The 24371-nt window shown below is 37.8% G+C and overlaps 1 protein-coding gene across 1 annotated transcript in view; it reads left to right on the plus strand.

Moving 5' to 3' along the window:
- LOC128656309 (inactive N-acetylated-alpha-linked acidic dipeptidase-like protein 2) overlaps positions 1-24371 on the plus strand; it is a 563404-nt gene that overhangs the window by 458896 nt on the left and 80137 nt on the right. The window contains exons 5-6 of the mRNA XM_053710152.1: positions 16382-16475; positions 19994-20192. Coding sequence (XP_053566127.1) covers positions 16382-16475; positions 19994-20192 — 293 coding nt within the window. The remainder of the gene's footprint in view (positions 1-16381; positions 16476-19993; positions 20193-24371) is intronic.

Below are 24371 nucleotides of genomic sequence, written 5' to 3' on the forward strand. Positions count from 1 at the left end.
AGGAGGAGATCTGGATGGCTAAGCTTTCAGAGTAAGAAAGGAGGTTAGTGTGGTCGATAACCAGGTCCTCTTGTTTTCGCTCTAAAGCATCCGTCCTTTCACCAATAGAGGCAATATCTCTCTTTAGGTCTGCATGGGATCTCTCAAACTTCTTTCACAAGGAATCATGGTGCCCTGCCAGTAAAGATGTGATGCTTTCAATTAAGGGCGGAAAATCCTCAGGAGGTGGTCTGTTGTTGTTACAAGTATTACCTAGGGCAGTTCCCATTAAGGTTTCATATGGGTTGTTAGAGTCTGACATGTTGTCTTCCAAGGGATCCTGCTGTAGCGAAGAAGCTGGGTGAAAGTGATTTAAGACAGTCTTTTTAAGCCTTTGAGACTTTGATTTTAGCCTCTGAGATTGAGACATGGCATAGTTCCTCTACTCCGTTAGGGCTCCTTAAGTGTATAGCAGTGGCTTAATCCCTAATAGTAGCTTGCACTTCCACAGTTGTCCCCATAAGGGCAGGACTCTCTCCTCTGGGTGTAGATAGGTATAGCCGGCAGCTACTAAGGAGAGTTATGTATGTCACATAAGTGAATTGCTAATTGCTCTATGGTAGCATGTGAAATATGTAGGCCCCTCCCTCAAGTCCCTTGATTTTTAAACAGCCATCATGTTAGTGTTGGGCCAAGGCCCACTTTCCAGGGGGCTTGTCTCCTATCGACAATGCTGGAAAAGGGGTCTGGGATATGACCCATCAGTGTGGGTAGGTGGGAAATGGGGGAGAGTGGGTTTATTCCAAACAATTTAGGAATGTTAGGTGATTTATGCCCTTTATGGCTTAAAACCAGACTCTGCATCAACTATGTAATTTTCCTTGGGAATTTTACCATAGATCCCCCTCCGGCATGCCACAGTCCAGATGTTAGTCCCCTTGAAACAACTTTTCCATCACTATTGTGGCCAGAAAGAGTCCCTGTTGGTTTTAAAGTTCGCCTGCCTATTGAAGTCAATGGAGGTTCGCCCGGTTCGCCGGTTCGCGAACAGTTGCGGAAGTTTGAGTCTGCCGTTTGCGAACCGAAATTTTTAGGTTCGCGACATCACTAGTGCTGAATACACCCTTGTTCTGTTGCGGAGCTTTGCTCACTTAAGCTCCGGTAGATGTGCCGTTTGGTACCTCTATCAGCAAGTGGCAATCACACAGCACTCTCAGCCACAGAAGTATCTCCTTGGTTTTTACAGGGCTAGGTGCTGAAAGGGTTTCCTCTATGTCTGTTCCGGCTAGTACTGGTGCTGAAGGGGTTTCCTCTATGTCTGTTCCGATACTTTGAGGGTCTTCCAGGATCTGGGCCCAATGGCATTACAGGGCTTGCTCACCCAAACTGCTGCTGATGTCGGGTTGCCTCCGGAGTGGCTCCCCGACCCTCCGGAGGAGAAACTGACACGCCTGGGCTCTGATTGTACCCATAGTCTCCCAGGCCACTGCACTGATACTTCTTAAGTGGGCTCAAAGATTGCGGTGTAAAGGTAGTCCGGCTAATTGTCAGGCTAAACACCTCTTTGGTTCTTTGTATATACTTATGTATACTTTTACTCCAATAAATTTGATCTCTTGCCTGATTTCTTGTACAATTTACACACTGATGGTCCGGAGCTCCTCACTTACACAACCTCTTCCTTTAGCGGTTAAATCTGCCCCCCCCCCATTTAAATAATTTTTACTGAGGTTTGACTTCAATATATGAGTGAACATTTAACAGACATGAGTAGTCAAGAGTAATAGTCAAAACAGTGATACAACCAAATAATGAGAGATCGTACAGCGTTATTATGAGTCATGCTGTTGTGCAAAAGTTTGGAAACCTTGCTTTAAGTATATATATTTGGGCGTGAAGGTAGCTATCTTAATGGCTGCTTCTAGGCCAGCTGATATAGGATAGATACAAAGCATTGTAACTACCAGCATGACCCTTACAAATCTATTATCCTGATAAAGACATGTCTAGTATGAGATAGGAGCAAGGCACTGTGGATATGCAGACTATATCATGGTAATTAAAAGAAAAAAAACGCAAAAGTATCAGGATTTACTACTAGCTAAGTGAAAACTTGGATCAGTGTGTTGAAAAGCAATGAGGGAGGGTGGTTCAGCGGGTAAACACCGCTACAAAGATGTAAGTGGGGGGCGTGTTCTATCTTATGGACTTTAGGGTTCCAGGGGCAATATCAAGGGTGGTTTTTTTTGCACGCTATGTTATATGTAGCTAGACAGATTGCAACAACCAGACTCCGGGGTTAGTAGTGGGTAATTCAGGTGTGGAGTATGCTATGTTAGATATGTTGGTTATGGAGGAGTAACTCCCCTCAGGCTAGGGTAATAAGCTATGTACATTATAAGGAGTTTCATGAAATTAGAAAAAGATATAAAAAGCATGACAATGAACTAATGAACATAGTAACTCATATGCTTAAATTCTAAAGGACAAAATATACCAATTATTACAGGTACAACAAGAATCTGTGAATAACAGTACTATATAGTCATAGCAGTAACTAAAATATTAAATCATGTTAACATACTGATTTGCAGTGTGACTGGGTAGTAGTCTCTTTTTTTATTTTTTTATTTTTTTTTTATATTTTTATTGAGGTGAAAGATAAAGTAATACATAGTAACCACAAACATAGGCCTCCAACCAGTGGGGTGGTTTAGAAAAGTATACATTACTATTTATACACAGAGCGTTACATCAGAAATGGGAGGCGTACAAATATTTCTAACAATAAGAAACTAATAACCATGAGCAATTCCAAGAAATGTAATGTAATCTAAGTGGTTAATAAACCTGTGAATCGACCTCAGATTTTAAAGTTTATGGTATATAGGACCTCTTTTTAGGTCCTCACATCTGTATCTTCTTATTAAATTCAATAACATATAGGGTCAAAGATAATCCCTTGTAGCTAGAGTGGTCCAAAGATAAGTGAATAGAGTATGGGGGGAGGGATTATTATATAGGGCCCTTTTAGGGTCCTCCAGACTATAAACATATACCTATATCATAGAAAAGTTTATCAACCACAACTATAATGAAGGACTCTTCTGTATTTTTTTTTAGGGGGTCTTCGATGAAATCTGTGTCCCTTAGCTTAATAAATAAGCTCCAAAAGTGGGGGGCGGAGCCTAGTAATGTAGAATATAGGTAAAATAAAATAAGCTGATGTCATCACCCGTATCCAGGCATGATCTAAAATCTGGTATATAATACTTGCAACATAGAATTTACAATTGAAACTGCAGCTGCAGCTCAGGCATCTATTTAGGAAACTAATATCAAGAACCCATATATAACTACAGATGGGCATGTTTAGGTGACAGTTGGGCTAAACATTGCAATAATGGCTGAACAGTAAACCAGCTCTAATGATCTCTTTGTAGGAGATATGAGGGCCAACATGACTGCCTCTCAAATGTTTGTATATACAGTAGTAATTTTTAACAATCAGCATTTAGGACATCATCTGATAGGGTCTATCAGTTACTAACAAACATAACAACAAGAATCTATATATGAGTGCAACTTAAAGTGTTAAGTGGGTGTAGGTGCCTTAATAAATTGTAGCATAAGGTAGCTAAGAACTCATATTAACTTTGAGTAGTGGATGTTCTGATTGTCATGTAGTTTTGTAGGAGGGAATAAGTGATATCCATTAGTTATATAATATGGTGGTACAAATAGGCATCTATCAGTTCCTATAGCATGTGGAAGTGAAATGCTCTCTAGACAGAGCATATCTTATCTTAAACGAGAATACAACTCTGCTGTCAATAGTAATAATAGCCTTTGTTAGTGTGCCCCAATATTATAGTGTTCAACCAGTCTGCACAAATTAAGTTAATTCAAAATGCAGATTGCTAATTTGGGCTAGCTGATGTGGAGGTGGTACAGGGCGCAATTAGATCTAAATGAGGAGAACTATAGGATAGTGTATAGAACAACAGCATGTGTGAAAACTAACCATGGTACACGCTGCAACCAGCTTTAACAAAGAAGATTACCAGAGTATTGATCAGGTAAACATAAATTCTAAAACCCCATACACTTTAAACTTACTAAGTGTAATACACACTAATTATATATAGCTAGTGAATATTTTAAGGCCGTAGTTGACCATTCGCCAGCCTAAACTTAGTTGAGGTAAGCTGCATAAGAGAAGCTAGCATGTCACGCACGCATAGCCAATAAAAGGCCTGTTAAAGACCAATAGAACAACAGCATTAGTAAAAAGTGTGGAAATTATAACGCTTATATCTATCTACATGCAAATTATTTATGACCTATCCATGGGCATAGGGGGCAGAAAGTGAAACATAACTTATTACGTAGATTTATATGGCAATAAGATACCACTGTATAGAGGTATAATGTAAAATTGTTTATAGGACTTTAATTGGGGTGTGTATACATTATGCCCTGAAATACAACGATGGAAGTAAACATTGTTCTTATTAGGTCACCCCGGCCGCAGGCAATCCAACCCAACAGGCACCCCAACAAAACAGACAAGCGTATACTAAAATATCCCAGACCTATTAGCGGTTCAAACATTAATCTACACACCCATATAATAATACTACAGTGGCTAGCATATACACAAACAAATAGTTAAACAAACTATTCAGCAATCTTATAATAAGTATGGAAATAAGAACAAAAAACATTAACTCGGACACATGACTAAACAATTAAAATAGGCATATAACAAAAGGTTCATTGTCCAGCAGAAGCAGCACTTTGGTAATATTGATACCGTCTATTAATACTGTCTTGTACCAAGGCTTGCTCGTATTTGTAAGGGGAGATTAATAAGTCAGCCCACACCCGCTTTTAGAGAGATGTATGAGTCCATGTGAGGGTTATGAACAAAGAAGGTATTCCTACATCTGAAGTATCCACAGCTCCCCTGTAGCTTTACATACCAGGTCCAAATGTTAGAGAACACCAGTGCTCCCGGTGCATGTATTACACCTGTTGCTGTAAGGGCCATGTCCCCCAGATCCCAGCCCAGCCTACTACAGGGGGCCATGCAGTAGTTGGCCTGCTGATCAGAAAGTGTTGCCAAGAGTTTCCCCCGAGTAGATGCTTCGGTCACAAATTGGAAGTGTGTCTGATCTATATGCTTCTGGGCGGTCGAAACTTCCAGAGCAGAATAGAGAGTCTGATCCGTTGTTCCACTCGAATCAGATTGACTAGTAAAATACTCCGTTTCATGCTGCACAGTCTCACTATCTACCTTATCAGAGTGATTAGTTGTTGTGGGAGCCGTTTTCGAAGCACTCCCGAAATCATATAGAATGGGTAGCACACACTGGGGCCCCAGAGTGTCGCAACCTTTATAGCCGGGTGTAGAGGTGTGAGAGTCTGCGTCAAATATCACAACCTTCGTTCCCCCAGGCTGAGTCAGCCGTTGAATTTCACATTCAAGTGCAGATCTGCAGGCATCAAGGAGGTTGCTTATCTCCCCGACAATGTAGGCTGCTGATGCCATGGCGCGGTGGTTCAAAAGTTATCGCTATCGGTGGCAATATAGCGGCAATCAGTTAGACTTTTTCACAGATTGAACTCCTCGTGGCAGAAAAAATGGCCGCTCCTGAAGCTCCCGTTTAACCAGACAAGTCCCAGAGCATTAGAGTTCCCTTCTCGGAACGCTTCACTTCTCGAATTTAGGTAGAAAGGTCACTGAAACCTATAAGTGTACAAAGCTGGTAGAGTAGAAGAGCCTCAGCGGTCTCTAAACTAGTTTATTTATATATAATTTAGCCGGAGCTGCCGTGATGTGCGACCGCTCTGCTCCAGAGTTGGCTCCGCCCCCCGGGTAGTAGTCTCTTTTAATATAAAATACCCTCCCAATCCCTAATAATATGATTCAGAGCAATATTCCTGTTCTCAGAAGACCTAAGTGTATGCAGGGTATATTCTATAAAGCATTGTGAACTTAGCAGCTAAGGGGATGTATGTCTACCTTTATATGTTTATCTGGATTATCATATTGTGGATCTGGCTAACCCCTCCAGAAATAGCGAATACTATTTCCGTGTTAGCCATTATAAAATGTCAGGTGAGCGTTATGGGATGCTACTTGGGATCCCCACCCCCCCTTGCCGGCTGAGGGAGAAAGAGGAAATACTCAAGCATCAAATCAACAAGAGAAGCGCATGCAAAGCCTCATAATGTTCCAGTATATGGCATTATACTATATATTTGAAATCGTTTTGGGAATCTGTATCCTGAAAACAGACTATGATGCTATCGGTATAAACCTCCCTCTAGTGAGTAATATTTGAGATAGTAACACATAAGAAGACACTGACTCCCATAGTTAGCTTTATTATATATAGAATGCATATGTTTGAGGGCTTGAGTAGCAGTGTCTCCACATATCAACCATATACTATCCAGTAACTAGTGTTGAGCAGAGGTTATAGCTCCTAAGGGGGTATTAACTTCTAATTGCTTTCTACAGACCAAGGCTAATATTTCTATCAATGTTATATAACTATATATAGCTCATAACTTATATGTAGCTTAATAGGTAGGCAGAAATGGTTGACACACAGCCCCGCCACCAAGTTATGGAAATGCATATTTATATCTACTGCAGGAGTGACATCCCTTTATAATAGGGTTTATAACAGGTAAAGGTGCAGCATTTATATAAGTGAATCTACCAATGGAAACAACACACAAAAGACCAAAGCAAACACTTGCTTAAACTGTTATTTCAGAGTCCAGTGTCTAGGAATTCCTATAATGAAAAAAAAGGATAATTTCCCAACACAAATGTTTGTAGTGGTTAATCCCTCGTGTCTATGACAACAATAGCACAGTAAGAACTTTGAAAATCATAAAAGACAAACATAGTGAGAACAGAATATAACCTATAACATAACGAGAGACAAATGTCAAGAATCTACATGTAAATAAATCTCAGAACCTAGTCTAGGTTTAGCCTACACCAGATTTAGAGGAATGTCCAGGGAGATCCCTGTAAAGCTGCTCCAGGGTATGTGCACATAATTGAAGACCTTTTGATGCGTATGTGATTATCAATCCGGTTGCTTTTTTTGCTGAGATTGATGTGTTACTCAGAGCTAGGGCAGTCATAATTTTAGGAGCAGAGTGTAATCTCAACCCATGACTCCCTCCCTGGGACATAGACCATGGCACTGTAGAAATTTCAGAGGGAGGTTCAGCTGTAGGCCAGGGCTTCACAGCATCGCTGCCAGTCTTGATTTGTAGAGGCATACCTGCCAGGTTCCCCTTCAGTCTCGCTAGCGCCATCTTGTCATCGGTCCAGTTTCTGGAAACTTAAAGGTCGAAGATACTCTTCTCTGAGATTACTAGGACTCCATTGTATGGCCCAAAATCTGTTGGAGCCGCTGTTATCTGCAGATGTTGTACCTCTGTCGGGTCTCCTGGGTGCTAATCTGGCTCTGCAGGTGAGGATTTTTCTCCGTTTGATCTTTGAGAGCTGCAGGAGTTTCGTTGTGTAAAGTTACAAATTATTGTTTGAGATCATAAAAGTGCATGTCCATGCTGGTTAATAAGACTTCTAAGGCTCTTTCGATTGCCGCCATCACCAATATGCATATATGTATGTCACAAGATGGCTGCCGCAAAATTACCTCTGCCAAGTGCCTTGTGAATCTATTAGGGCTTTCTTTCGGTTCCCCTGAGGTCCATATGCTTTGGTAGAACTCCCTAGTCACTCGAGTGTACTATTTGTTGATAGTATGTGATACCAAGCGGTCTAACAGAATGCTTTAAATGTATAAGTTGCTGGAGCTGAAGGAAAGTGCAACCGCACGGCTTCTGGTCTAGCTCCGCCCCCCGACATTGATGGTTTTCTGACAGCGGTCCTTTGAAATTTAAATCCCCTTGCACAATAGAAAGCAGACGAGTTACAGTTTTGCACTTTTTCTATCTTTTTTTTCAGTGTTTTAAAGTTACATAGCCCTCAGAAATACTAGAGAAAAATTATCTTGCTTGATATTGTACCACTAAACTGAGGTGCATGATATATCTTGTTAAGAAGATAATAATTTCCGGTGAATATGCACTCCTTCAAAGGGTACTTTAAATCCAAGATGATGGTGCCAAGTGTGAATATGCAGAACTTCACTAAAAAAACACTTGTGAAGGGTTAAAATAGGAGAATGACTTTGAAGAAAAATTCAGGCACAGGAGAAAAACAATATCATGGTGAGTAGTAACCATGCTATTTCAGTTGTACTCAGCAGTTTAATGTCCTTTTAATGCATCAAAGCACATTTCAAGCTAAAACAAGTTACACAACTTATTTTAAAGGGGTAGTAAACCCAAGTTTTTTCTTTCATGATTCAGATAGAGCATGCAATTTTAAGCAACATTCTAATTCACTCCTATTATTAACGTTTCTTCATTCTTTTGGTGTCTTTATTTAATAAAGCAGAATTGTTAAGCTTAGGAGCCGGACCAGTTTTGGTTCAGAACCTGAGTAGCACTTGCTGATTGGTGGTTAAATGTAGCCACCAATCAGCAAGCGCTACCTAGGGTACTGAACCAAAAATGGGCCTGCTTTTTTTTGCTTTGTCAAATAAAGATACCAAGAGAACAAAGAAAATTGATTGTAGGAGTAAATTAGAAAGTTGCTTAAAATTGCATGCTCTATCTGAATCATGAAATAAAAAAATTGGGTTTACTATCCCTTTAAAGCACATTTATTTTTACTTGACTTTACAATATAGTTTTCAGAAACTTTACAATGAAGGTAAATATGTTTGTTAAACATATTGTTCTGGGACTTCTTAATCGCAATGTTTATATATAAAACTATAGGCCCCATACAACAACCAGTCTGTCTGATCAAATTGTACTGTTCAGATTTTTTTTTCTTTTTAACCTGGCTGCTAGACCACTCTGCACACTCCATTAAAACTACATTTTAGTGTGATTTAATTATCTTGCAGTAGCAAAAATGGAGTGTCTTCCTTATTGAACATTTAATTGGCATTTAGGAAGTGTAAGTTGGCAACTTAATTAAGCAGCAAAAGATAGTTTCAAACAGTCCCATAGCTAAATCATATTTATTATCTTTTTTTTTTTTTCTTCTTAATGGGGGAGTTAGTGAATGAGGATCTCATCACAATGGGCATACTCAATGTAAGACTAAGAACTAAGATCCCATCTTTATTAAAAATGTAAAAGCATATTTAATAGGCAAAACTTTTTGCAGCATAAATATAAGTGTGACAAACCAAGGTTATCCAACCCTGCGCCAGTCACTTATTTGGCACAGAAAGGGGTTTCATCCCCCTTTTCTGTCACCTATAGGTAGGCTGACCATATTGCCGCTTTAAGAAGGAACACATATGAAAAATACATATGTGAGGGTTCTTATACAAAACCATTTCTTTAAACAGCCCTGAAAACAGCCCTGACATATGTATTTTTCATATGTGTCCCTTTTTAAAGCGGCAATATGGTCAGCCTACCTATAGGTCACAATCTAGCCACACCAGGCAAGCTTGTGATTCAGTTTAGTGGGTGCAAGAGTTAATTCGCACTCCCTTAATGTGTACTAGACGTAAGAGAAATGCCCAACACTCCCTTTCCAATGCCACCCACAATAAACTATAAATCCTATAGCTCAAATGCTGCCACCACTTAAAATTTATTAAAGGGAAAATCTTAAGGAAAACCCCAGACTTTACAAATTAACTCTAGAAATACAATTTAGCAGAAAATAACCTAAAATTATACAGTTCTAATATTCCAGTCTCTTTCAGTAACGTGGTTCAATTATTAGACAAAGGCCAAACTTAATAAAGGAATTATGTATTATGCCAAAAATATTATGCACAATGCATTATTAATAAAAAGTTGTTACAAATAAAATTACACACGCAAACAGTATTTTAAAATAAAAAGGAGAAAAACAGAATTGAATACTTTCCTAGTCTTCAAGATCTGCGCCAGGGGCTGGCATGGAAAAGATGGCTCTTTACTTCTGTACAGCAGTTCCAATTGTAAGAATGACGATCTTATTGTTAAAAAATAAGATTCTTAAACCCTACTTTTCAGAGATCAGGTTGCTTAACCACACCCTCCTGGGCGGGCTAAGAAACCCCCCTGTCTTTACAACCTTCAATAGACTAATTTCTTGCCTGAATTTATACAATCCATTATCATTCCTGCTAGGTAAGAAATTTCTATATTTACATATTTAGAACCTTTTTAGTTTTATTGGGAGAATCGTTTTGATATCAAATATGCCATAGGTTGTCATATTTACCTGCCGTTAAGGTTATAACACTTTTAACCCACATATGTATATAATATACCAATGTCCTGTCAGTGACCTGGTCAGTTTTTGTAATTAAGGGCCTGTTTTGCATCATGCATTCTATTGACAGCTTAAGCCATAAGCTTTATCCTGTGTATCTCTGGGATGAAGAGCTCGAGTGGTTTTATGACTCAGTGCCTACACAATAACATTTAGTGGGCTAATCAGGGGGCTTCTGGCACTTCAAAGAAAATACAAATACAAACACAATTCTTCTTGAAAACAAATAACTGTTTTGACTGCAAGCTACACAAAGTTAACTCCTTAGCAGCTGAATCCTGAGATATTCGTGACAATAAGTCAATAAGAATTTCTGTGAGATGTTTATCCCAAACTTATTTGAACTATGTAAGTATATTTAGCAGACAGAAGTATATATAAATATGTGGACTTAAGTGGTTGGATGTGCACCAATACTTTTTTGTTGCTTTTGTAATTGTTTTAGTCACTTTGGTAGCATTCCCACAATATGTGTGTTAAGATATAAACAGTCTTTTTGTGGTGTGCTTAACCAAAAACCCTCTTTTTGTATTTATATATATATATATATATATATAGATATATAGATATAGATAGATAGATAGATTGATATCCAGACACCAACTTATTCCCACAAATGGGCATCCGCCTGGATGCAGACTTGAAAAAGATACAGGAACCAAAAGATGCACTCTCAGGACTTTTATAAGTGAAGTAAAGATTACTTTATTCGGAACATTTTCGGGGATCAAGTCTCCTTCGTCAGCATAAAAAACAGTGAACACAAACAAACTTATATAGTGTTAAAAAAAAAACATATCAAACCATACCTAAATTAATCAGTGGGCCAAAGCTCCGGCATGGAGCGCTGCTTGTGTTCCACAGATCCGTCAAACCGGATGTAGTACATATGTCACTTCCGGGAGTGAAAAATAAATATTGTGATTATACTAATACTAAATGTATGTGCAAAGCATCGAAATACCTTATGATGCTAGAAAACCCTACTCGTAAAGAAAAAATGCCAATGTGGATGTCAAATGTACAGGCTTATATTTTAATTCTAACGATTCTCAAAGTGCCGTGTCAAAATACAAGTTGCCAAAGCAACATGTATACAAATCCAATAGGACCGAAAAAAGGGGTTTAACAGCTTCGGTTAAGTCAATATGTGAATGTGCTAATCCAACATTGTGCTGCTGTACTTAATACCTCTACACTCGGATGTCTTAGATTGTATAACCTATAACATATATCTGGGCAATAATATACCTAATGTATGAGTGACGGTGACCAAAGGGTGATGCAGAAAGGAGATCATTAACACGATGTCACCTGTTTGGATATTACTCAAAAAATAGTGTATTGGTGAGCGGTCCATACATTGTTCAGGAACACGACCCAATAAACCTCTCCACTGCACTTAACCCTAAAATGTGCATACAAATTCTCAATCCTAATGATTCTCAAAGTAACGTATCTAAACACAAGTTGCCATAGCAACATGTATACAAATTCAATAGGGCCGAAAAAGGGGGGTTTAACAACTTCGGTCAAGTCAATATATGAATGTGCTAATCAAACACAGTGCTGCTGTATTTAATATCTCTACACTCAAAAAATAGTGTATTGGTAAGCGGTCCATACATTGTTCAGGAACACGACCCAATAAACCTCTCCACTGCACTTAACCCTAAAATGTGCATACAAATTCTCAATCCTAATGATTCTCAAAGTAACGTATCTAAAAACAAGTTGCCATAGCAACATTTATACCAATTCAATAGGGCCAAAAAAGGGGGGTTTAACAACTTCTGTCAAGTCAATATATGAATGTGCTAATCAAAAACAGTGTTGCTGTATTTATTATCTCTACATTCAGGTGTATTAAATTGTATGACCTATAATGTATATCTGGGCAGAAATATAACTAAAGTGTGAGTGACGGTTACCAATGTGTGATGCACCACGGAGATCACATTCACACAATGTCACCTGTGTGGGTATTGCTCAAACATAGTGTATTGGTGAGCAATAATACAATGTTCAGGAACACGACCCAATAAAATCCCCACTGCACTTAACCCTATAATGTGTATACAAATTCTCATATATCAATATACCTAGTGTGTGGATTTTAAATGACAGATGTCTATTATAACACATCACTTTTTACTTCTGTACACTGTGCTATACAGAACCTCCATAGGTATATAGGCCCAGATAAAAGACATAAGAGCACACACACAAACACAATACAGAATAAAAATTACGAAATAAGAAAGCAAAAAAAATAACATCGGTGTCTATATTATACACAATATAGTACACCTACAGGCTGTATTACTACATTAAATACACCTATGTTTGCCAGGAAAAATCTGCAGTGATTGTTCACACTGTGCCATAGGTAGTAGTTCTAATTAAAAGGGCTCCCTTCTCTGTTGTGGGACCTCCTGCATTATGGCATCCATGATAATTCTATACATGTCCCTATGGATGTAGTCACTGAGATCAGCGTCCTCTTTAACTGTCATCCAGGGTCAGTATCACATGCTCTATTCATGGAAAGTCCTTCCTGGCTTCTCCTTAGTATAATATCGCATAGAGCCACATAATGAAAGTACTCTTATTCCTCCTCAGTCAGCCCTGTAGTGAAGATGCCGGTCAGGTGTATAATGTGTGGGTAACCACTCTAACAACCCCCCGACTTCCACAAGGACACTGAGGATACAAAAGATTCCCCATGGCATGTGCTGTGTAACCAGACCGGATGGGACACCAAAAATGGAACCCATACCAACAGCCCGAGACACAGAGTCATGATGGTTCAAAAGATATATCCCAAGTATGTAATACACATTTAGACCGCACTACATGAGGACTTTGAAGTCAGGTATCGCGTTAAGACCTCCTGGGTGGATCATCCCTAGACGGTACATCCATTGTGCCTCCCGCTGTAGTAGTATTTTATTCCGGTCCCCGCCCCTGTCCAGAGGGGGGACGTGCTCAATCAGCGTATACCTGATAGATGACACAGGGTGTTTCCTTAGCACACAATGTCTCGCTATGGGTTGATCAGAGTCCCCAGACTTGAGTGCCAACCTGATGGCATATCTGTGGTTCGCCATTCTCTCTCTCAACGTGCCTGACGTCTTGCCCACATAAAATCTGGAACAGGAACACATAAAGAGGTATATAACAAATGTAGTTGTACATGTTATAGAGTGTCTAATGACATACTGCCTGTTGGTATGAGGGTGATGGAACACTTTTGTGCTGATAAGCCCATTGCAGGTGGTACAGCCTAAGCATCGGTACGATCCCTTAATGTTGGTCTGGGTCCGAGGTCTGTAACTAGCTTTAGGGTCTGTCCTGACCAATAGATCCCTTAAATTTGTACCCCTTCTGTAGCCAACCATTGGTGTCCTATTCTTGCTTAAGTGCAACTTAGGATCCGTGACCACTATGGGCCAATGTGTCCGAAGAGCATGTATAGAATTATCATGGATGCTATAATGCAGGAGGTCCCACAACAGAGAAGGGAGCCCTTTTAATTAGAACTACTACCTCTGGCACAGTGTTAACAATCACTGCAGATTTTTCCTGGCAAACATAGGTGTATTTAATGTAGTAATACAGCCTGTAGGTGTACTATATTGTGTATAATATAGACACCAATGTTATTTTTTTTGCTTTCTTATTTCGTAATTTTTATTCTGTATTGTGTTTGTGTGTGTGCTCTTATGTCTTTTATCTGGGCCTATATACCTATGGAGGCTCTGTATAGCACAGTGTACAGAAGTAAAAAGTATGTGCTATAATAGACATCTGTCATTTAAAATCCACACACTGGGTATATTGATATATGAGAATTTGTATGCACATTATAGGGTTAAGTGCAGTGGGGATTTTATTGGGTTGTGTTCCTGAACATTGTATGGATTGCTCACCAATACACTATGTTTGAGCAATACCCACACAGGTGACATCGTGTGAATATGATCTCCGTGGTGCATCACACATTGGTAACCATCACTCACACTTTAGTTATATTTCTGCCCAGATATACGTTATAGGTCATACAATTTAATACACCTGAGTGTAGAGATATTAAATACAGCAGCACTGTGTTTGATTAGCACATTCATATATTGACTTGACCGAAGTTGTTAACCCCCCCTTTTTCGGCCCTATTGAATTTGTATACATGTTGCTATGGCAACTTGTGTTTAGATACGTTACTTTGAGAATCATTAGGACTGAGAATTTGTATGCACATTATAGGGTTAAGTGCAGTGGAGAGGTTTATTGGGTCATGTTCCTGAACAATGTATGGGCCGCTCACCAATACACTATTTTTTGAGTAATATCCAAACAGGTGACATCATGTTAATGATCTCCTTTCTGCATCACCCTTTGGTAACCGTCACTCATACATTAGGTATATTATTGCCCAGATATATGTTATAGGTTATACAATCTAAGACATCCGAGTGTAGAGGTATTAAGTACAGCAGCACAATGTTGGATTAGCACATTCACATATTGACTTGACCGAAGCTGTTAAACCCCTTTTTTCGGTCCTATTGGATTTGTATACATGCTGCTATGGCAACTTGTATTTTGACAGGGCACTTTGAGAATCGTTAGAATTAAAATATAAGCCTGTACATTTGACATCCACAAGGGCATTTTTTCTTTACGAGTGGGGTTTTCTAGCATCATAAGGTATTTCGATGCTTTGCACGTACATTTAGTATTAGTATGACTTGATCCCCGAAAACGTTCCAAATAAAGTAATCTTTACTTCACTTATAAAAGTCCTGAGAGTGAATCTTTTTGGTTCCAGTGTATATATATATATATATATATATATATATATATATATATATATATATATATATATATATATGGCTCAAAATTTCCACTCTTTACTAGCCGTTGGGGAGTGGAAATTTAATGGTGGCAAGTGAAAGTTAGTGAGTGAATGTTGAATCAAAATGTACACCCCTGTTGCAGCATTGACAAAAACACATTTTGGCAATGTGCTAAAAATATATATCCTAGAAAGGGCAAGGATATGTTCTAGGGTTGTAGGAACACCATTAGTGCGTAGACTGTTACTATTGAGAGGGTAAACAGGGGCAGAGAGAGAGAGCGAGATTGGAAAGGAAAATAGAAAAGTGGAGAAGATGATAGCTATACTAGAGAGTGGAGAAAAAAATAAAGAAAGAGTAAAAAGATATGAAAGAGGGGAAATAATGAGTGTAAAGAGAAGATATGACCTGAAAAATAAGGGAGAGGGTAAAAAGTGAGATTGAAGAGAGGAGGGAGGGAAGAAAGATAGTTAAGAGAGAGAAGGAAGAGATAATAATTATGAAAGAAAATATCCAGGTCTGCTATGACCTTCCACCATGACTGACCGTCAGCACTCTCTTTCTCCACTCTCTCACTTCAACAACTTCCTATTTCTATCCAGCTTTTGTCTTACCCAGAACCACCAAGTTGATGTTGCTAAACTGCTATGCACTTATTTATATTAATCTATTACTGTATGTAGCATTTAATTTGTTAAGGTATAAAATGAAAAATATTAAAAATGACTGCACAATAATGTGTTTCATAATGGCTAGACACATACAAAGAGGGCATGGAGTAGTGGGTGTGGTGTTGGCAGGTAGTGGGTAGGATCAGAAGTGGCGAGTAACATTTTTGCCTGGCTAGTAGCTTACGAGTTACGACCTGAAATTTTGAATATATATACCTAACTGGGTGTGACAAAGAAGATAAGATAAGAAGCTTTAAAACATAGGGAACCTTTTTAAAAAAAAATCTGTGTATTAACCTCAGGCTAATCTTTATAACTAATTATAAAGAAAAATAGCAACAGTTTTTGTGGCTAATCAAACATTCAACTTTATTTGTGTTACTGATAGTTTAAACTAATATTTTAGATCAGGGTTATCAGTAATATTAAATATATACAACATAAAAACTTCCTCATGATGCTTTTTATTCTTGATTTTCCAGTTAACCACAGAGATTGTGCTGCAGATTTCAACTCAACCCATTTTGCCTTTTAATGCACTGGATGTAGCATTAGAAATTCAGAAGCGCATTGAAGGTAATCCACAAGGAACTCTGTTATGAATTATGTACTTTTGGATGTTTGGACAAAAGAAATTGCAGTGCACTTAATTTTAACTGAAAAAAAACATTCCCTTTGGGTGTCTAAATATATGAGTGCTTGTCAGTCATCTTTAATTCAACACAGAAGCCCAAACAAAGGTCAGGAGTACAAACTCGCTTTTACAAATTCTTCTAAAACAGAGAGAGAACACGCAAGATGGGAAAAACTCGATTTTTCTCTCAACTTTGCCTGTTTTGTATCAAAACAGAATTCCATAACTCACAAAATATTTTTTAAATTAATTATTAATTATAATTATTTTATTATTTGAAATTAGAAAATAAACAAATCAATCAAATCATTATTGACTAGTCTTATCTCTTTAAATCGATTGCTAACATAGTCATGAAAGAACTGTGTTGTTACAGTGCATAGCTTAATTTTCCTGACCTTGGAATGTCTGGAAAAAAAAATTTGATTGTGTCTTTCTCTTTTTTTGTCAGTAGAGAGGATAAAAATAATAATATGTATTTTGAAGCAAAATAAACAGAGTCATTTTTTTGTTCAACCTTTCTAAGAGATTCAGTGCAGTTTGTGGCCTGTACTTTTCACAGTCTGACAAGTGGCCGTCTGGACTAGACTATTTATTACGCTAGTTCATAGCTTCAGATCACTCTAGCTCTCCTCTGTTCTAACAGTTAGGAGAAGGAAGAATAATTTATTGCTGAGTAAATTGTTGGAGTTGATTTATTGGCCAGCTCTTGAAAGCTTTGTGTTTTTAAAATGGATGACCTTGGTCTTTGTATTTGGTTAAAAAAGGACAAATTATTTTTAAGAAAAAACAAAGACTCTATCTTCTGCTTTGATGAAAATAACTGGCAAAAGTAGCACCTTAGTCTCATTTATACTAGTCTATTTTAAATCACAGGAAATTAAATGATATAATAGCTACAACCTGTCCTGTAGAGCAGGAGGCAATACTGTAACTAAAATAGGATGCAATAAATAAAAACTGTCTGAAATTGTGATATTGTAGGAAAAATACAAAAAAGAACAAACAGGAGTTTTTTTTATAAATAACTATTCTGCCGGTGTACCTGTTTTGTACTGCAATACATTTGTCAGACTTTAAAATGTTCTATTTATTATATTTGGACTTACAAGCAGTTCATACAGCTTTTACATTCTACAATTTGTCACTTACCATATAAAGTAGCCAAAGGTTTTTAAGTACTTTGGGGCCCATTTATCAAGCTCCGTAAGGAGCTTGTGGGCCCGTGTTTCTGGCGAGTATTCAGACTCGCCAGAAACAGCAGTTATGAAGCAGTGGTCACCAAGACCGCTGCTTCATAACCCTGTCCGCCTGCTCTGAACAGGCGGACAGGAATCGCCGGAAATCAACCCGATCGAGTACGATCAGGTTGATTGACACCCCCTGCTGGCAGCCCATTGGCTTCAAGTCTGCAGGGGGCAGCGTTGCACAAGCAGCTCTTGTGAGCTGCTGATGCAATGCTGAATATGGAGAGCAATGCTGAATACGGAGAGCATTCAGCGAGGTCTTGAGGACCTGACCCGCACTGTCGGATCAGGTCCGCAAGACCTTTAGTAAATAAGCCTCTTGGTCTAAATAGTGTGAAAGCCCAGCTTAGCAACTTATATATAATCAACATAAATGGATATTCATTTAGTAATAGTATAAACTATTTCAAAATAGGAACATTAAAAACAAATAAATTAAAAAAAGTAAATCTAAGATTTACTGTTGTTACATCAACTTTTCTGCCTTTGTGTAAAAGAGCTGAAGGCACCAACTGCCTTCAGTTCTTTAGTTGACCTCTAAAAGAGTTTTGCTGTGAATTATTTATATAATTGCTTTGGATTGGCTGTGAACATGGCTGTCCTAGAAGTAATAGTAAGGAATGTACATTTGGCCTTTCCTGATTACATGCAAAAAACAAAATAAGTATTTTTTGTTAAAGTTAAAATAAGCATTATGTTACTTTCTTCTTAATGTTTGCCTTTTTAAAGACTTTATTGAGATTAAATGGCCGATTTATCAAGGGTCAAATGGCCCCTGATGCCCCTATTTCCGCGAACCTTCAGGCTCACCGGAAACGGCAGTTAAGAAGCAACAGTCTTAAGATCGCTGCTCCTTAACTGGTCTGCCGCCTCTGAGGCTGCGGACATCAATCCACCCGATCTCATAAGATTGGGCTGATTGACATTCCCTGCTAGAGGCTGATTGGCCCCGAATCTGCAAGGGGCATCATTGCACAAGCAGTTCACTAGAACAGCTTGTGCAATGTTAAATGCCGACAGCGTATGCTGAGCAGATCATGTCGGACAGACATTTGATAAATCGACCCCTAAGAGTCAGATTCAATGTCTACTATGCTAGAAGCTCATGAATATTTTTTAGTTTAAATCCATTTTAGAAACGTTTCCTAGTTTTAGATAAGAAATATGACACAAAAAAAGAACTGCATATTTAAGGTATTCCCTAAAGTATACAATTTAATTTGTATGGTTCATATAAACATTCTAATCTTACATGGTCTGTCAGTCGGGTGGCAGTTGGCTATTTTCCAAAAACTAAGTCTACAGAAATAAATATTAGTAAATAAAATAGTTTCTCTGAAACTAAAAAAAAATGAATTCTCTCTAAAAAAAATACCATACCCACAAAATGTTAAAAAACTACTGTAGCAAGTTTTTAAAAAATATATCAAGTTTCAAACTGAATAAATACTATTTTTTTTTATTTTGTTGCTAAAATTCCACTGGTTGCAGTTAACAGATGAATGTCAATAGTGAAAATATTTCTTTTAATTGTCATCAATGTGATCAAACAAATTGAAGATCTTCAAAACACTGTGTTCTATATAACGCTTATATTTTATGGTGCATTAATTTCTTATCAATTCAAACATATCAACTTTCTGCAGAGTATTACTTGCAAACACTGAAGTCTATTTCATTAAATAGCAGATTAGACCAGATCTACATCTACACAAATTTAAGAGCTGACAAGATAGAAATTAACTGCAGTTTTGTTTTCTTTTCACTAAATTTCTTTATTGTGTACAGGCACAATAGACTTTTTTTTAATATGCAGATCTTAATGCATTCCTTATTAAAATTGTAAGCATTTCCTTCCATAAATAAAGTGTTGAATATGAAGCAGGATGTTAACATAATTTATAGGTTTTATCCTTTTACAGTGATACCATTTTGTTATTGGTATAAATTCAAGATTTTTATCACTGGATGTGCTGCTCTATGTAATTCAAAACTCATAAAATGCATCAGTGTCATATTTTCTGAACAGCAAGGATGCATTTTGGATACCAAATAGATATAAATAAGTTAGGTTTAGAGCATATATGAATGCTATACCATATAATGTTATCCGAATAGAAGATTTTATTAATCCAACTAAAAATATGGTTCAAGTAGAATGAATCTGGGAGGCTAGGTTGCCATTTATACATGAATATACTTTCTGTCTGCAGGGGATGGGTCCTCTGATAGTATCTTGATGGAACAGTCAAGGAGTTTGAGAGAAACTGCACAGTTGTTCCAGTCTAACGAGATGCGTCCAGCCAATAATCCCAGAGAGAGAAATCCTCTGAGAGTGAGAATGTTAAATGATATTCTACAAAATCTAGAGAAAAATTTCCTAATCCAAAACCACCCGGCTGGATTTCCAAGGTAAATATTTTAATTTACACAATAATAACAACATAAACAAACTGATTAATGTATAATTAATATATAACATTAGATTCGCAAAAGAGCTATACATAAATCAATCATTTCTGGTAAACATATTTTTTTTTTCTCTCACTTTGTTTCAAACTTGTACTACAAAATTTGTAGTTTATATGTTAAGGTGATGTTGTGGAATTTTTTATGTTGGCAAGACCTCAGATGACATTCAAACAAGCATAGCTAACCAATGTTCAGCTATCAGGTCTGCCCTCAGGACACATAGTATTAAACAAATGGTTGCCAAGCATTTTCTTGAAATAGAACACTCAGTTACAGACCAACATTTTATTTTGATCGATCCTATTCCATCCCTTCAGAGAGGTGAGGATTGTAATAAAAAAATGTAAGGTGAAGCACGCTGGATTTATATACTCAACACTCTTTAGCCAAATGGTTTAAATGCAGAACTCAGTTCACACTGCTTTCTGTAAAGTGTTAGTCATTGGTGATATTTAGCGTACAGCAGATTGGTGGGGTGCCTGAGTGATATCAGACACTGATCAGATATTCTGGGCAGTGCACTTTCTGCCTTATTGTAAGTTAGACAGATGATTGTCACGCCACATCTGTGCTTTTTTTAACATGTTGGCTGTTCATGAAACAGCAGGTAGTGTCCAGTTTATATAATTTGAATCATGGTTTATTACAATGTGTCCATACATATGAGAGATAACAGGAGAATAGTGTGCATGGGTTCTTATTGATAACTATATTGGGGGGGGACTGTTAATGAATAGTTGAAGCTTAAGCCTTACTTTAGATAATCTATGCGGTGCTTTCAATATAGGTTAATATGCTCTGGTTAATGCGGTCATATCTACTGTGCCATGTCACTTTAAAAGTGTGTCATATTGTTACATTGTTTATCATGAAATATTTTGTAACTACAAGTGCTATGTTTGTTTCTAAACTGAAGCCAAAACAGAGGAGGGTGAGCGCTGTAATGGTAAATATAAATTACTCCAGCTATAAGATGGGAGTATGTTTTGATGCTCTGCCTGATGGTGAGATTGATGGAGGGACTGTGTAATTCTGTATAAATTATGGTTGGTGTGCTGATTAATTTATGTAGAATTGTTCAGCCTAGGAAAACAGACACCCTTCTGTCTCTGTCCCTTACAATGTATGACACTACATATGGTGAGTTTAAATAATTCACTATATAAACCAGGATAGTGGGCAGACTTTTTTCAATTAAGGTCACTTGACAAGTATGTTGAGTACTTTATATTTTTTCATAGGAACAATGTTTTTATGCAATTATGAGTGTGTGAGGGGTCTACACTGTGTTTCCATTCCACTGCTATGTGGTTATATCTGAGGAAGGATATAAAGTCACTGAAACATCACACTAGTAGCCCCTTCAGTATATATGTATGTATGTATGTATGTATATATATATATATATATATATACACACACAAATATATATATATATATACTATACTATAATTGCGTTTGTAATGTCTGTCGTCATTGCGCACGCATCCTCAAAGGAATGTTGGCAGCACGAGGCAGCCAACAGAATGCTGGCTGCGCACCACAAACTGATCAAGATAAAGAGCCTCCAGACAGGCTGGCGCCTCCCCATAATGCCCATTGTCCAATAGAGTTCCAGCGGTACATTTTTATTGGGGGTTCAGGACTTAGCATGCACACTAACCTTCCACTGAATGGCCACCCTGCCATTTTTGGAATCCACCGGGATACAGCGAAGGCAAACGGAGCATTACAAAACAAAAAATCCCCGCAATAAGTATGAAAAAAACACTTAACCGCCCGCAATAAGTATGTAAAAAACAAAATAACCACCCATACGAAGTATAAATAAAAAAATAAACTAACCGCCTGCACAAAGTATTAAGAAAAAAACAACTACCTAATAAAATCATTAACCCCTAAATCCACAAACTCCAACATTGCAAACTACCTAATATACCTATTAACTCCTACACCGCCAACCCCCACAGTGCAAAAAACTAATTTAATGACTTAGACCCCTAACCTAACACCCCCTAAATTAACCCCTTAATTACAATTAAAAAAAAACTAAATTATATTACAAAAAATAAAAAAAATTACATTACATTAATCTAATTACAGAAAATAAAAAAATGCTAACATTACAAAAAATTTAAAATCTTTAAAAAAACTAACACTAAAGCCCCAAGTAGGTACTCATCTTCATCCACAGCGAAGGTGGCACAGAGCGGAAGTCCGTAGCAGTCTTATCAGAAGTTGCGATCCTCTGCAGTAGTCATCAGCGGTGGTGGCTCTCCTCAGCGGCAGTGATGGCGCTCCTCGGCAGTGGCGGCGGTCCTCTGCAAAGGTGTGGAGGTTCCTCTTCATGCGATCATCCACCGCACACTGAAGAAAGAATTCAAGGTACCCCATATTGATTGGGGTACCTTGAATTCCTATTAGCTGAAATTTTCAAAATCAGCCAATAAGATGAGAGCTACTGAAATCTTATTGGCTGATTTGAACAGACAATAGGATTTCAGTAGCTCTCATTCTATTGGCTGTTTTGAAAAATTCAGCAGCCAATAGAATGAGAGCTACTGAAATCTTATTGGCTGATTTGAACAGCCAATAGGATTTTAGTAGCTCTAATCCTATTGGCTGTTTTGAAAAATTCATCCAATAGGAATGCAAGGTACCCCAAATTGATTTCGGTACCTTGCAATCAATATTCAGTGTACCACGGACATTGGATGAAGATGAGCCTCAATGACGCGGAGGATCGCCACAGAGGATCATCCACATCCGGGAAGACCGCTCCTGACCTCTGCTCCACACCGCCTTCGCTGTGGATGTAAAAGATGGACCCACCTAGAAGAAGACCTTCTCCGCCGGACTTCTGAAACAGTGAGTACCTATTTGGGGCTTTAGTGTTAAGTTTTTTTTTAATTTTTTAGGGGGGTTTGTTTTTTTAGATCAGGTTTTTTTGGGGGGCGGATCTCAAAAGAGCTGAATGCCCTTTTAAGGGAAGGGGAAAAGAGCTGAATGCCCTTTTAAGGGCAATGCCCATAAAAATGCCCTTTTAAGGGCAATGCCCATAAAAATGACCTCTTCAGGGCAATGGGTATATTAGGTTTATTAGTGTTAGTTTTTCTTTTATTTTGGGGTTTTGGTGGGTGGGGGGTTTAACTGTTAGGGGGATTTTGTTTATTTTAATGTAAAAGAGCTGTTAAACTTAGGGCAATGCCTTACAAAAAGCCCTTTTAAGGGCTACTGGTAGTTTAATATTAGATTAGGGGGTGTTTTTATTTGGGGGGGTATTTTTATAGGGGTATTAGTTTAAGTTTAATTTTATTATTTTTGATAGCTTTGTTTATTTTTTTCTGTATTTCTATTTTTTATTTTTTTGTAGCTCTGGGGTTTGTATTTACAACACATAGACTGCCATCTGGGCAGGCTTATCAACTAGTATGAATATAAGATGAATTACCACATTCCCACAAAAATTTGTAGCTTTTAAACTTTAGAAAAAAAATCAGAAAATGTGTCAATTAGTATCCCCTAATTCAGCTAAGACCAAACATGTATATATATTTTTTTATTTGTTTTAATAAAGAGTTTCCCGCAAGTGTCATGATTGGCCACTTATGGACAAGCTAATATAAATATGAGGTTTCAAAGGCACATAACTTGCTAATCAGTAGTTAATGTACTACATTGCTACTAACTAGTCAAAGCTGACACAGTAAAAGCTAATACTCAGTTATATTGATAAATGAAAGGATAACTAGCACATCTAAATTGGCTTGTATATCACTCTAAAGAAAAAAAATAAGAGCGACCATTAGACTATCAATGGCACGAGTAAACTAGCACATTGAGGGCCATGTTAATACAGTCTTTTAACCCATAGCAATATCACTGTGAGTAAATAAAGGAAAAATATATATTATAGAAAACAAACAAACATTAAGGGCCAGATTACAAGAAGAGCACTATTTAATGCTCTAGCTCGAGCGTTAACTGTTCTAGAAGTAATCATTTTGCACGTATCGGGTTTGTAGCGGGTCTCGGTACCCCAGACTGGGTATACCCGCTAAAGTCAGCTTCCTCCCACCAAACACCAACCCAAGAAACTCCACTGTATACCTGCCGCTA

The sequence above is a fragment of the Bombina bombina genome, chromosome 4 (assembly GCF_027579735.1).
Source record: "Bombina bombina isolate aBomBom1 chromosome 4, aBomBom1.pri, whole genome shotgun sequence".
Classification (NCBI taxonomy): Eukaryota; Metazoa; Chordata; class Amphibia; order Anura; family Bombinatoridae; genus Bombina; species Bombina bombina.